The 12,340-nt window shown below is 40.8% G+C and overlaps 1 protein-coding gene across 1 annotated transcript in view; it reads left to right on the top strand.

Annotated features, from left to right (window-relative positions):
* POU6F2 (POU class 6 homeobox 2) overlaps positions 1–12,340 on the top strand; it is a 318,779-nt gene that overhangs the window by 301,678 nt on the left and 4,761 nt on the right. Inside the window, exon 8 of the mRNA XM_009943048.2 lies at positions 3,836–4,004. Within this exon, the coding sequence (XP_009941350.2) occupies positions 3,836–4,004 (169 nt within the window). The remainder of the gene's footprint in view (positions 1–3,835; positions 4,005–12,340) is intronic.

Genomic DNA, 12,340 nt, shown 5'->3' with positions numbered 1-12,340 from the left:
AAACCAACAATCTATAAATACCCCTTTTATATTGCTACTACACCTAAGGTCACTGTGCATCCAGACTTCACTAGCCATATCCCTTTTTGCCCCTCCAAATTTTGAGAATTTCTTACATTTGTCCAAAGATTTCTGGACGACTGACAAGAAAACTGCCAAGCTTCTGGGTATCCCAGTTATTTCAAAAATACATTTGCAAATGCATTGTGCGATACATATGCAGAGAATCAAACGTTTCCCTGTTCGTGTGCTATGTAGTGGTTGCAGCTGTGCGCACACTTTGCATGCACAACTGGAGAATGCAGAATGCCTGCTCATTTTGGTGCTTCCTGGAAGCTCCAAATTTATTGTGTACATGCTCAGCAGTTGAACTGTTTGGGGACTGTATGTGTAGCATGATTGGAAAATGTTGGATTTGTCATCTGTGTCTTACATGATCATGTATTTCTCCTGGAGAAATACTGATGGGAAATAGCATAGAATCATTAAAAATTAAGACTGGAAGGTCAAGGTTCAAGAGATTATCCAGTCCACTCTGCTGTTCTCAGGCAGAGTAGCTATTCCAGTATTTATCTTACTTGCTCCTAAACACTCTCATAGGAGCTCCACAGGACTGTTTCACCACCCTCGTTGTAAAAAATTTCTTCCTTATATCTAATCTAAATCTACCCTCTTTTAGTTTAAAACCATCACCCCTTGCGCTATCGCAACAGGCCCTACTAAAAAGGCTGTCCCCATCTTTCTTATAAGCCCCCTCTTAAGTACTGGAAGGCCGCAATAAGGTCTCCCTGGAGCCTTCTCTTCTCCAGGCTGAAGAGCCCCAACTCTCTCAGCCTGTCCTCGTAGGAGAGGTGCTCCATCCCCCTGATCATTTTCATTGCCCTTCTCTGGACCCACTCCAAAAGGTTCATGTCCTTCTTGTGCTGGGGGCTCCAGAGCTGGACACAGGACTCCGGGTGAGGTCTCACCAGAGCAGAGTAGAGGGGCAGAATCACCTCCCTTGACCTGCTGGCCACTCTTTTGATGCAGCCCAAGATACGGTTGGCCTTCTGGGCTGTGAGCACACACTGCTGGCTCATGTCCAACTTTTCATCCACCAGAACCCTCAAGTCCTTCTCTGTGCAGGGCTGCTGTCAATCCCTTCATCATCTTCCACATGCGTTGCAGACACCAACCCCACTCACACAGCTTGGTGTGGGAGTTGCCTTTTCTTCACTTTCACAACACACCAGTGTTGCTGCTAGCATGTTCAAACTGATAGGAACATTTTGAACCCTAATCCTGTATTCCAACCTATCGCAAGTCCCTCCCAGCATGTCACTGGCATGTAAACTTAGTAAGCATATTCTCTTCTCTATCATCCCTGTCGTTAAGAAAATATTCAGTAGTGCAGAACAAGGACAGACTTCTGGGAAGCACCATCCATGCGCACTTCCATTTCACCAGATAGATATCTATGCTCTTGGTTTTGTTTTCCAACTACTTTTGCATTCATTCTGCAGCAATTTAAACTAAACTATGTTTCCCTAGGTTATAAAGAAAGTCACACGAGGGAGTGTCGAAAGACTTGTAAAGTCAAACCACCTACTGCTTTTTCCCTGTCCGCAAGGCCAATTACCCTGTCTTAGAGGGAGATCAGATTGGTTTGACACAGTTTGTTCCTAACAATCCGTGTTGTCTGTTGCTACCTTGTTTTCTTGCGGGTGCTTACAAATTGATTATTTTCTTCAGTACTTTTCCACAGGTTGAAGTTTTGTTGACTGGACTATAATTTTGCAGATCTTTCTTTTTAAAGATAGCTACTGCATTTGCTCCTCCATCCTTGCAGATAAGCACTAACATCTTTAAGACTGTTCCAGATAGTGCAAAAGCATCTAATTCATCTAAATGCAATATTTTTCTTCCCTCGCCTAGGTTGAAATCTTTAGTTTTGCCAGACATTCCCTCAGACAACAGACCCCAAGCCCAAATGCCTGCCTGTTTCTGAAGGCTGCAGTCTGGAGTGATGTGGGTGTAATGGATGGGCAGTCCATTTCTGCAGTGTCTAGAGGAGGCCTGTCCTCCTAGCAGGCTGCTTCTCTAGGAGAAGATATTAGAAAAGTAGACATCTGGGTTAGGAGCTCTCTATAGGTAAAATCCAGCCCTTAGTGAATTTTTTTTAAAGATGCCCAGGGATTGCATGAGTTTGAAATCTGGAAGCCTTTCAATCAGCTTCTTATCTATTATCCCTTTGATACAGTGCCAGTTGTTTTGTTTTTTTTAAATGTGCTTGATCCAAAAATTCTCCTCGAGATAATAAAATAGTTTTCTTTATTCATCCGTAGGAAAGTCAGAATAGGCTAAAACTGGTCAGATAAATAATTTTCATTATTATTAAAGGGTAACTCAAAGTTTTGTGCTTCATTTTGTGTTACATCATTCCATGTGGGAGGCTGAAAAAGGACTTACTTCCATTCTTAAAAAGGAATTAATGTCATTAAAATTGTTCATATGTATTCCATAGAAAAGTGTCATCTTGAATGTGATCAGATGATACCTTTATCTACTGTGCCATACAATTTGTTGTCTACTTAGTATCAATCATTTCTGTGTGTTCTGGGAACATATTATATATATATTGAGTATTACTAATGAATTGAGCTCCTTTTCTGAAGTCATTTGTTCAGTTAAATATCAAAAGATAAAAACTCATACTCATTAGAATGCAAGAAATAGATTTAAATTACTGACTTCAAGCAAGGCCAAATAGGCCGTTATCTTTCCCCCTTTCTGAGAATGCATTTAACAGCTATCACTTAAAAGTGAAGTCTTGTAGTACATTTTTTTAATCTTTTTTGATCAAGAATCAACATAAAATAAAGGTATAATAAGTAGCAGCCATCTGAACATATCAGGACTGCATTACTGCATCATTAGGCTCTGAAAAGGGCTGTACTGGACTACTAGAAGTCAGTTCAAACCTGTAAGGGCCATTGTGTCCTTCATTCTGCAGAGAGACTGCCCTTTGAATTTTCTGGGAGTTTTATATAAAAATCAGCACCAGAGAATGTTCCCAGTTTTCAATCCCACATGCAAGCTTCTTATAGGCAGCAGGGATTAACAGTTCTTTCTGTTTCCCTAATGAACAACCAAAGACTACACCGCTGTAAAAATTGTGAAGCTGGATTCACGTATCACAGTGTATCATTTGAATCTACTGTACTTGCTCGACTTTTTAGGTATGTCTTACTTGACGCAGTCCTGATGTGAGTGGGGCTCAGAAGTTTCACTGTGTGTTTTAGGCAAGGACAATTTATTGATGGAGAAATCAGATTTCAACATTTCGGTTTGTTTGCTAGATCTAATGTCATAAAATAAATGATTCCTTTCTGTGGGAAAGGGATTTTCCCCCAGTTTATCTTCTCTTCCCCATTCCCCCTCTTCTTGGCCCCCGTCCTGCCGTATGAAAGGACCTCTCTGAAACAATGCTGATTTATATGTGAATCCATGTAGGGAATACAAATCTGACTTCATGAGTCAGAAAACAGGTAAGGACATGCATTTATTAAATCAGAATGCTGCTGGGAATGTCATAGGTCTCTTCTCACCCGTTTCAAACAACTATTTAGCTTCTAATTAGATTAAGTATCTGATTAAACTGAGAAAAAAATGGACAGACAGAATTCAAAAGAGCTCGGATTGCTCCAGCTGTAGCACTGTCACCTGAACCGAGTCCATGGTATTTAATGCTCCTGTGGGATTTGTTCACCAGAAGTAGATGGGTGAGGTGGTGCATTGAAAGTTTCCTATTACTGCTTCATTTTCTAAATACCTATTTTTACATTTTAACATATAGCTCCATCCGCCCTCCCAGACGCAAGTGGGACAAGCAGCCTCACAACCCAATCTCCTGCATTTGGCTCACAGTCAAGCATCTATGTCTCAAAGCCCAGTGCGTCAGGCTTCCTCTTCTTCCTCCTCATCCTCCTCCTCTTCAGCTTTGAGTGTTGGCCAGTTAGTCAGCAGTAAGTATTGCTCCCTGGCTCTCCTTAATTCTCCCCTCTGTTTGTCCTCCTCACTGCTGAGTTTCCTGATCTGCTTTCCCTCTTTTTTTTTCCATATAGTAGATTGTATATTGCTAAGATTGACTCTTATCAGTAGGAACTGCTAAGTGCTGTCATGGATGGGGCTGAAGGTAAACATGCCTTGAGAAATTGTAATCAATGCTAAAAATGGTCATAAAAATGGTAGCAGCCATTAATTGACTTATGAGGGCAATTCTTTTAACTAAAATGTAGTTTATGTTCTTTGGAAATGAGAAGTTTTTGAACCAGTCAATGTGATGAGTTATATTGCTCAGAATTTGATGGGCAGACAGATCCTCCTGCTTTTGCTTAGGCTGCTTGTTTGTTACTGTTCGTTTGGTTAGTTAGTGTAGCAAACCATTTTACAAACCCTACCACTACACAAATCTAGAGCAGGAGACCTTTCTTGCCAGGAAACGCTTGCACAATTTGAACAAGAAAGAACTGTGATGTGGGAGAGCAGAGAAGCACGCTGCAGTGAAATAACAGAGTTTCAGTGTGAGGACTGTAACAGCTGACCTCCTGAACATCCCTGTCTTCCAGATCACACAGTTCAGTCTTTGCTATTACCTTATCAGCATTAAGTTTGGTCTTCACACAGCAAAAACAACAGGTTAAAAGTATAGAGAAGAACTATTAACAGTTTTTGCACATCTGCAGAAATCTGAGTGTATTGGGTCACCTTGTTCAAAGATACTCCATGTATATATTTCAAGCAAACAAACATTATAGCTCATGTCGTACTGGTAATGTAAAATATATGACTGATACAAGCTTATGAAGGGCTTGGAGAAACTGTCATGCGAAGGAAGATGTGAAAAAATCTTGGTTAGATTATTTCAGAGATTGTTTACATGGGGAAATTACTAGCAGAGCTGTAGCGGTAAAATTATGCTGGTATAACTCCCAGTGTGAATACTTTTATTCTGGAATAAAAATATCCGCATTGGTAGCTGTAAGTACATAAAATATATAGATATAATTATAGTGATATAAATATACTGCTATAGCTCTGTCAGTAAATTTTCTCATGTAGACAAGCTTGTAGGAAGAAGACAAATAAGAAGCTTCATGTTAAAAATACATAAAGTTACCCTTTGTCTATGTGGGAAAATTGACTAAAATAGCTAGTGCAGAATAAGTTACTTTTCAATGGCTAGTCCAGAATAGCCTCCCTTGTGGGCATTCTTATTAAAAGAATATTCTAGAATAACTGTTGAGGGGTACTCTACCCCACAATAGTTATTCCAGTCGATTTCCCCATGTGGATAAGCACACTCTACAATAAAAGCAACATGTAAGAAGCCCTTTCAAGTTTACAAGGTAAATCCATCAAAAGTTAGGAGATGCTAGAAATATAGTTGCTGTTCAACTGTATGCAGTTCCTCTCAGAACATGTATTTTATTATAACAATATACGTTGTGATTAAAATCATGCAGTCACAATTATTTTCTCATCCTCTTTTCAGTACATTCCCAATGGAATTTTTTCAGGGATGCTCAATGACTAAAACAATAGGCGGGCTGTTGGCCCAGGGTTTGTTCTCTACCTGATTCACTAAACTGTTTCCCAGTTTGCATAACGTTTGAGGTAGGGAACGGCAGAAGGCTGAAGGATGGTCTTGCTTCAGGCAGCAGAGGGCTGAGGAACTGTAGCTTTCTGTCCACCACATAATTCCAGTGCAACAGCAGGGAAGTCACTTAAAACAGATTTTTCACAAGTGCTCCCTCAATATCCAGCTTGAGACTCTGGACTTTAATTTACAGAAGAGTCTGGTACTCACAGTTACAATTTTAAGTGCACTTTCACTGTGGAACTGTATAAAGAACCATCTAAAGCCACAGTCTAAAAAATCATCTCCTACTTGACCTAGACTGGGCACCCAAAAATGCTTTTTCCCTTGATATCTGTCCACTTCTCAGTGAATGAGAAGGTGAAGACACTCATCTTGTAGAAACACAAGAAAATAAATTAAGATTTAAAAAACCAGAAGAGCTCAAGAGGAAATTAATAATTATGTCTTTGGTGAAGATCCTTCATAGAGGTCTGGGGCCACACACTGAACAAGTAAAAAGGCAATACATCAATCCGTTCTGCCGTAGTGAGGAATTTGTCCTGTGCACTGGATGAGGCAGCGGTCTGGGGAAAAAGAGCTGGTAATCTGGGGCCCAAAGACTATGCTCCACTGCATTGTGGGCTACTGTAACGCCAGCATTTTGTAGCTTCTAAGTGTTTATTTGTGCAACTCTAAGGATGTTCTGTTAGCTTCATTTTTTGCTTGGATAAACTTCGATGTTGTTACAAAAGCAGAATAGTAATGTCAGTCAGTCATATGGTGAGATAATGTTTATATTCATAGTTGGAAAGATGAGATCTTCCGTCAGTTGAATGGATGGAGAAGCTGATAGGTCGTGTTATCATCTTGTTAGTCCTGCTCATGGATTTGACTGAGAGCAGAGGAGTATAAGGCACAGGAATATTGATCTGGGGAAGAGGCGGAGATACACTCATGAACATAGACTTTCTACTTGTTCCTCTCAGGCTTGACTGCTTCCACCACTTGTCCTGCTCCAGTCCCATTACCTCCTTGCGCTTTTCTCCACACAATCTGCACTCTCTTTGCCTCTGTGCTCCTCTTGCCTTCTCCCTGCAGTCCTTTCTCCACAGTCCATCATTTCTCAACTCCTCGTCCCATTTCAGTTCCCCTCCAGCTCCCAGTCAGTCTCTGTTCCACGACCATAACTGTGTCCCTTTCACCAGCCTTTTTGTTAGGTAATTTCTGTCCTCCTCTACCTTGTTTTATCACTAGTATTCCCTGTTTTCTTTCCACTACCACAGTGATTACTACTTTCTGCAGAGTCAGGCCCTCTCTCCCTCCACTCCAAACTCAAATCCCTACTCCTTAATAGTCTTCAGGGATTTTTTCCTTTCCATCATTTCTTTTTTTTCAGACTCAGGGTTAGTTTTTGCACCCCTCTGCATCCAGATCATTCAGATGCCACTCCCACCCTTCCTGGAAGCCATCAGAGGAGTGTGGAAATTGATCACTACGAAGAGAGGACAGTCAATCTCTCTGTCTTTGCTGCCATCCTGGCCCAAAGCAGGCCAGAGCCACAACCATGGGGGGTGAGGGCGTGTTTCTTCTCCATCTACTTCAGCCTTAGGCTCGAGCATTCTCAGTACATAGAAAATCTTAAAGAAAACTCCACACAGAATCCTAGAAAATCTCTACTGAGTAGATACGAGCTTTGGAGGCTCACCTGCTTGGACATGTTGAAGACAGATTTTTACTTAGGATGGCAAGAAGCCAATTACTGACATAACAGCTATCTCCCTGACACCTATCAAGGCCATGCTTCAAGTTGTAGGGAAACTGAAACTTCTTAAAGAAAATAGGTTATTACTTTTTTTTTTTTTTTTTTTTTTTATCCTGGGCAGAACAGTGTGTCTTATTAGCCTCATTCTCAGAAGCAGTTGACCTGAAATTTGTCTGATAATGGCAAATGCCAGGCAAACTTAGCTGTAGTCAATACCCTACCTGTGATTATGAACGGCACAGAGAAGATAGTGGAAGTGCTTTTCCCTTGCTTAGAAAAGAATAGAGCTCAATTAAATGAAGTGGGGAACTCAGAGTAAAGAAAATACTTTTCATACAGTCAGAATGAGGAAGGCATTGTGCTTGGGAATTAATTCACTGGGACCCAGATCTTAAGAGCATTCCGAAGGGAGAGGCTATTGACAGGGATCTCCTGTGAAAAAGCAGGATGACAATTACACATAAATAAAACATTCTGGAATTGTTTTAAATTTATGTTTCCAACTTCATCCAGTCCCTAGTTATTCAAGACCAACAGACTGAGTAGTGTGAGGGGCAAATCAACTCCTTTCTGCCATTTGTATTGTGTTATCGCACAGACAGAAGTAAAACAGTCATCTTGATGATCCTTGATGGCTGTCCACCATATTCTTGAGAGCATGTAGCCAACCACAAACTGGAGCTAACACTGCATGCGTAAGCCTGCTTGAGCTGACACACGAGTGACAATGTTCCAGGGCAAAAGAGAGCCAGAGGTTTCTAGTAATGCGGAAAGAGCCTACAAGAAAGAAGAAAATACGGTCAGTTCAGTAGGGAAATATCAAATCACCTGTGTAATGAAACATGAAAAGGCAGACAGGATCCTTTACAGCTTTTTGTTGTTGTTGATAATACCATCTTTTTAGAGAAATAGTCTCAATTGATCTTCATGAATTTGAAAATTGTTTCATGTGACTAAAAATCCATTTGCATACAACTGTGCCTGCACGCAGGAAATAAACAGGCAGAAAGTCATGCCTGTTTTACTCCTTTGCAGAACCCATTCAGCTTCTGGGTGCAGATCCACAGGGGCAGAAGCACTGCTTTGTCAAGCCTATGGCCCATAACTGAACAAAGCCTTCTTAGCATCCCAGCTCTCACAGTGGCTAGCAGAGCTTTGTATAACAGCCCTACGACTGAAATCTAGCGTCTGCTGAAGTCCATGCAAAGTCACTTACTGGAATGTCAGTGGTCAGTGGGTCCTGAAAGAAATCCTTCAGCATGAGGGCAGCAAGAAACAACTTGTGGCCTCCTGAATATCTCTTTGATTGCTTTACCCCTCTTGAGGCACGAATATTGTTGTTTTCTTTTCCTCATTCACTCCAAAGCTGAAGTTCAGTCCTCCAGCAGAGGCCCTAGAGTTGAGTAGCTTGGTAGAGATTTGCTGTATTCCAGAAATTGTTGCCAAATATAGTAAAGTTCATGTAAAGCTAGGCATATTCAGCTACCTTATTCTGTTAATCAAATTGCTTAGAGCAACATAACTAAATAATTATTTGGGGCAAGGATCTGCACCTTTACAAGAGGCCACCTCACATCAGTGAAATTACTAAAGTACTATGAGAAAGGGATCACAATTGGGCTTTAATAACTTTTGTGTTCCATTTCCTTGGTTTTATTCCTTTTACTTTTCATGCTAGTCATATTTTCTTTATGATTTTACATTTTTTCTTTAACATGTTTCCTTATTTTAGAAAAGTTGTATTTTCTTTTTTTTTTAATTTCCCTTTCTTTTGTAATTCTCTGTCCTTTCTTTTTGTTTGGATTGTTGTGTTCTTTATAGCTTCTCCCTTTTTCCTCATTCTCACTCCTTCATCCCTCACCAGCAACAAGTTCTAGTTCTTCTAAAGACAAAAAAATATGGCTGTTTGCAAGGAAGGGCCATTTAAAAAGAAGGTCTACCTCAGCAAGGACTACAAGATTCACCTCTACTCTTCCTGTGCCTTCTGTATGATTTCTTCATACCGTCTTACCCTATCTCTGTTCTCTTTTCTCTTCTTTGTTTTCTCTTTATTCAATTCTACACCATTATTCCTCCTTTTGTTGCATTTAATTTTCCTCTTCTCATATGCATCCCTCTTCTCACTTCTTTAACTTTTCCACCATATGTTCTCTTTGTGGAAATCACTGATTTCCCCTCATGCTCTGAGACCTGTGTCTTCATGAAGCTCCTTTCTTCCTTCCAAATTAATTTCACTGTCATCTGTTACTATAAAGTTAGACTGCCTCCCACAAACAAATAATTTGTCTTTCTTTCCCCTGAGCTCCAGTCCATTTCCCATTAACAATGTTTTGTCCTGCCTCTCTTATGCAATTTACTTTCCATTGGACTTCCTTTGCCAGCTATTTCTCCTCCTATCTGACTGGGGAAATCATCCCCTGTAATCCCTCCTGTGGTAGAACTCTGCACAACAGAAATTTGCTTTCTCCTTCAGGGTACACTGATTTCTCTGTAGCAACTCTTTCCCCTAACTATTAAAATTACAGCAAATTTGCACTCACCAACAAACTCATACAAGATTTTCAGAAGAATTCAAAAGTGGGAGTATTCCCTTCAGTAGGAAAAAAGGGGTTTCCGTGCAGAAGGAGAGCCTGTGGATTTGATTTCGTCCACCTTCACCATCCAACAGGATATCTCGGGGAATTTTAGATGGTTTCCGTTTTGTTGGGGAATATGTACACATACACCCTAAAATGGCCCAGACAACTCTGTCACCTTTCTTCAGCACGCAGTAGTTTCATAGACATGACAGCCACTGTTTCAACAAGCCACAATGTACACTGGGAGTCTTTAAATGCTGTTACTGTAGATCGCAACCGTTCAATGATACTGGTATTCTTTATTTTCATGTTGGCACTGTGCTGCCTTCTTTAGGATATCCACTTAATTTAAGAAGACCTGGTTTATTTACAGTCCTCAATAAGCTACTCTTCCTTAAAACATGAAGTGCACTAAACACTTAACTGTTCTGAAAGCTCAGAACTTATTAAAACAAAGACCATTATGTATTTGTATATGTTTATATATGTGTATGTATTAGTCCATAGAGTCCAAGATTATTTATAGATGGCATTTTAATGGCAATAGAGCAAAACAGACTGGTGTCGTTCTATCATGATGTCAATAGAGTGGTCTTCATAGTACTATTTGAGTTTTATGGAGCTGACAGAAATCAAGGGACTGCTTCTATGGATCTTAAAGGGCTTTGAATCACACCTGAAGCAGAAGTGGTTCTGATTTGATACAAACACTATTTTCCTAGAATTCCGGGATAAAAGGCTTCAATGTTTCGGTCCCCCTCTGTTAGTACTTTCCTCCTCCCAAAGACACTAAGAATGAAGCCTCTTTCTCAGCAGATACTCTGCCATATATTACAATCTACTCCCATATTCCTGAAGTGCATCATGGGGGCTTTCTTCTCATCTCAAAGAGCGCTCAGCCTAATTGTTCCCTCGTCCAAGCCCGCTGAGCAGGAAAGGACTTCCCATGATACTCGCTGTTGCAACAGTGCTGTACCAGAAGGATCCAGCAGAACTTGGCAGAATTTCTCTATAATCATGCGCAAGCAAATAACCCCTTAGCTTTCTTACCTCCCTTTTTATTCCCTTTTACAGGAGCTGGGGAGGTTTACAGGTGCCATTTGCCATAGCGTTTGCTACTTTGAAAGTTCTTTGGGAACACCTGAATTGTCCGTTGTCACATCCCTAATAGCCTCAGTCAGAGGCCTTAAAGTGAAGGAAGGAAAGAGGTGAGGAAGGTCACCATCTTAGTGCACTTTACTCAAGGGAGTCTTTGAGGCCATTATCATTTATGATATTTTGTACATTTATCAGTTGCTCTTCAGAGACCCAAAGGGTAGATAAGCATCCAGCTCCATTCTGTGTCTCTGAAAATCAGAACTGGTGTGCTAGACAGACTGTTGTGTATGGGGTAAGTAGGAAAACGTCACACCTCTAAAGGCAATTACTTTACAAACCTGAGTGGCCCCTGTTATAGCGCCGACTACTTAAAACCAAATAATACATACCCCAGCTTTATACTGAATGAGTGCATGTATGTGCTCACAGGCGAGCAAAAGCACAGCACTGACAGCAGGAGGGATGATTCTGAGTGTGGAGCATTGTCAAAGCTATGTGCCTGTTTACCTGTATGCAGAGTTCATCTGGTCCCTGGTTGCACACATGAGTATTTTTAAAATACTGTTGCTATGTGTGCTTCTTATACTCCAGCTATGAATCAGTATAGGCTAGATGTATATAGCAGAAAAACCTCTTCCCTCTGTCTATTATTGGACTAAAAGATTTTTTACAGGACATTTCCATCATAAGGGACTTTTACATCAGGTTTATAAACCCCTGAAAATCAAAGCTTTCTTACTGTAATGCTGACAAGCCTTTAGCTGTAGCAGTACTAGCAGGAGCCACTCTCATATAGGGTTCAGAATAGTAATGTAGTCTAGCACTGTCCGTGGACAACTGCTTGCATTTACAGAAATTGATGGGTTATTGCGCGGCAAACTTTTCACCTAAGAAGTCTGAGGAATGAGGTGAAGAACAATAGAGATGTCTCGCTGGGAGAATGGCTTCACTACACGCAGGATTGCACAGCACTTTGAAATCTTCCACCATCCCAGTCCCATGCTGTCTCCAGCTTGGCAAACGCTTTCATTTAGCCAGGGATCAGTAGCTTGGGGGGGGAGGAAGAAGTTCCATTCTCCAGCTGTTGTGTCATTTCCCTTGATAAGTCCTAAATTGACCGAGTTATCCAGCACCAAAGGAGCTTTCCTGTGGTAGACATGCTTTATTATGTGCCCTTTCAGGGACAAAGGCTTCTGTGTCAGTAAACTGCTATGGAGAGGAAGGACAGATTTATTCGCACAGCATCATAAGCATTATCTTCTGAGGGGCTAATGTAAAAGT

The sequence above is a fragment of the Opisthocomus hoazin genome, chromosome 4 (assembly GCF_030867145.1).
Source record: "Opisthocomus hoazin isolate bOpiHoa1 chromosome 4, bOpiHoa1.hap1, whole genome shotgun sequence".
NCBI lineage: Eukaryota > Metazoa > Chordata > Aves > Opisthocomiformes > Opisthocomidae > Opisthocomus > Opisthocomus hoazin.
Note: the sequence above shows the minus strand (reverse complement) of the source record. Positions and strands in the feature narration are given on the sequence as shown.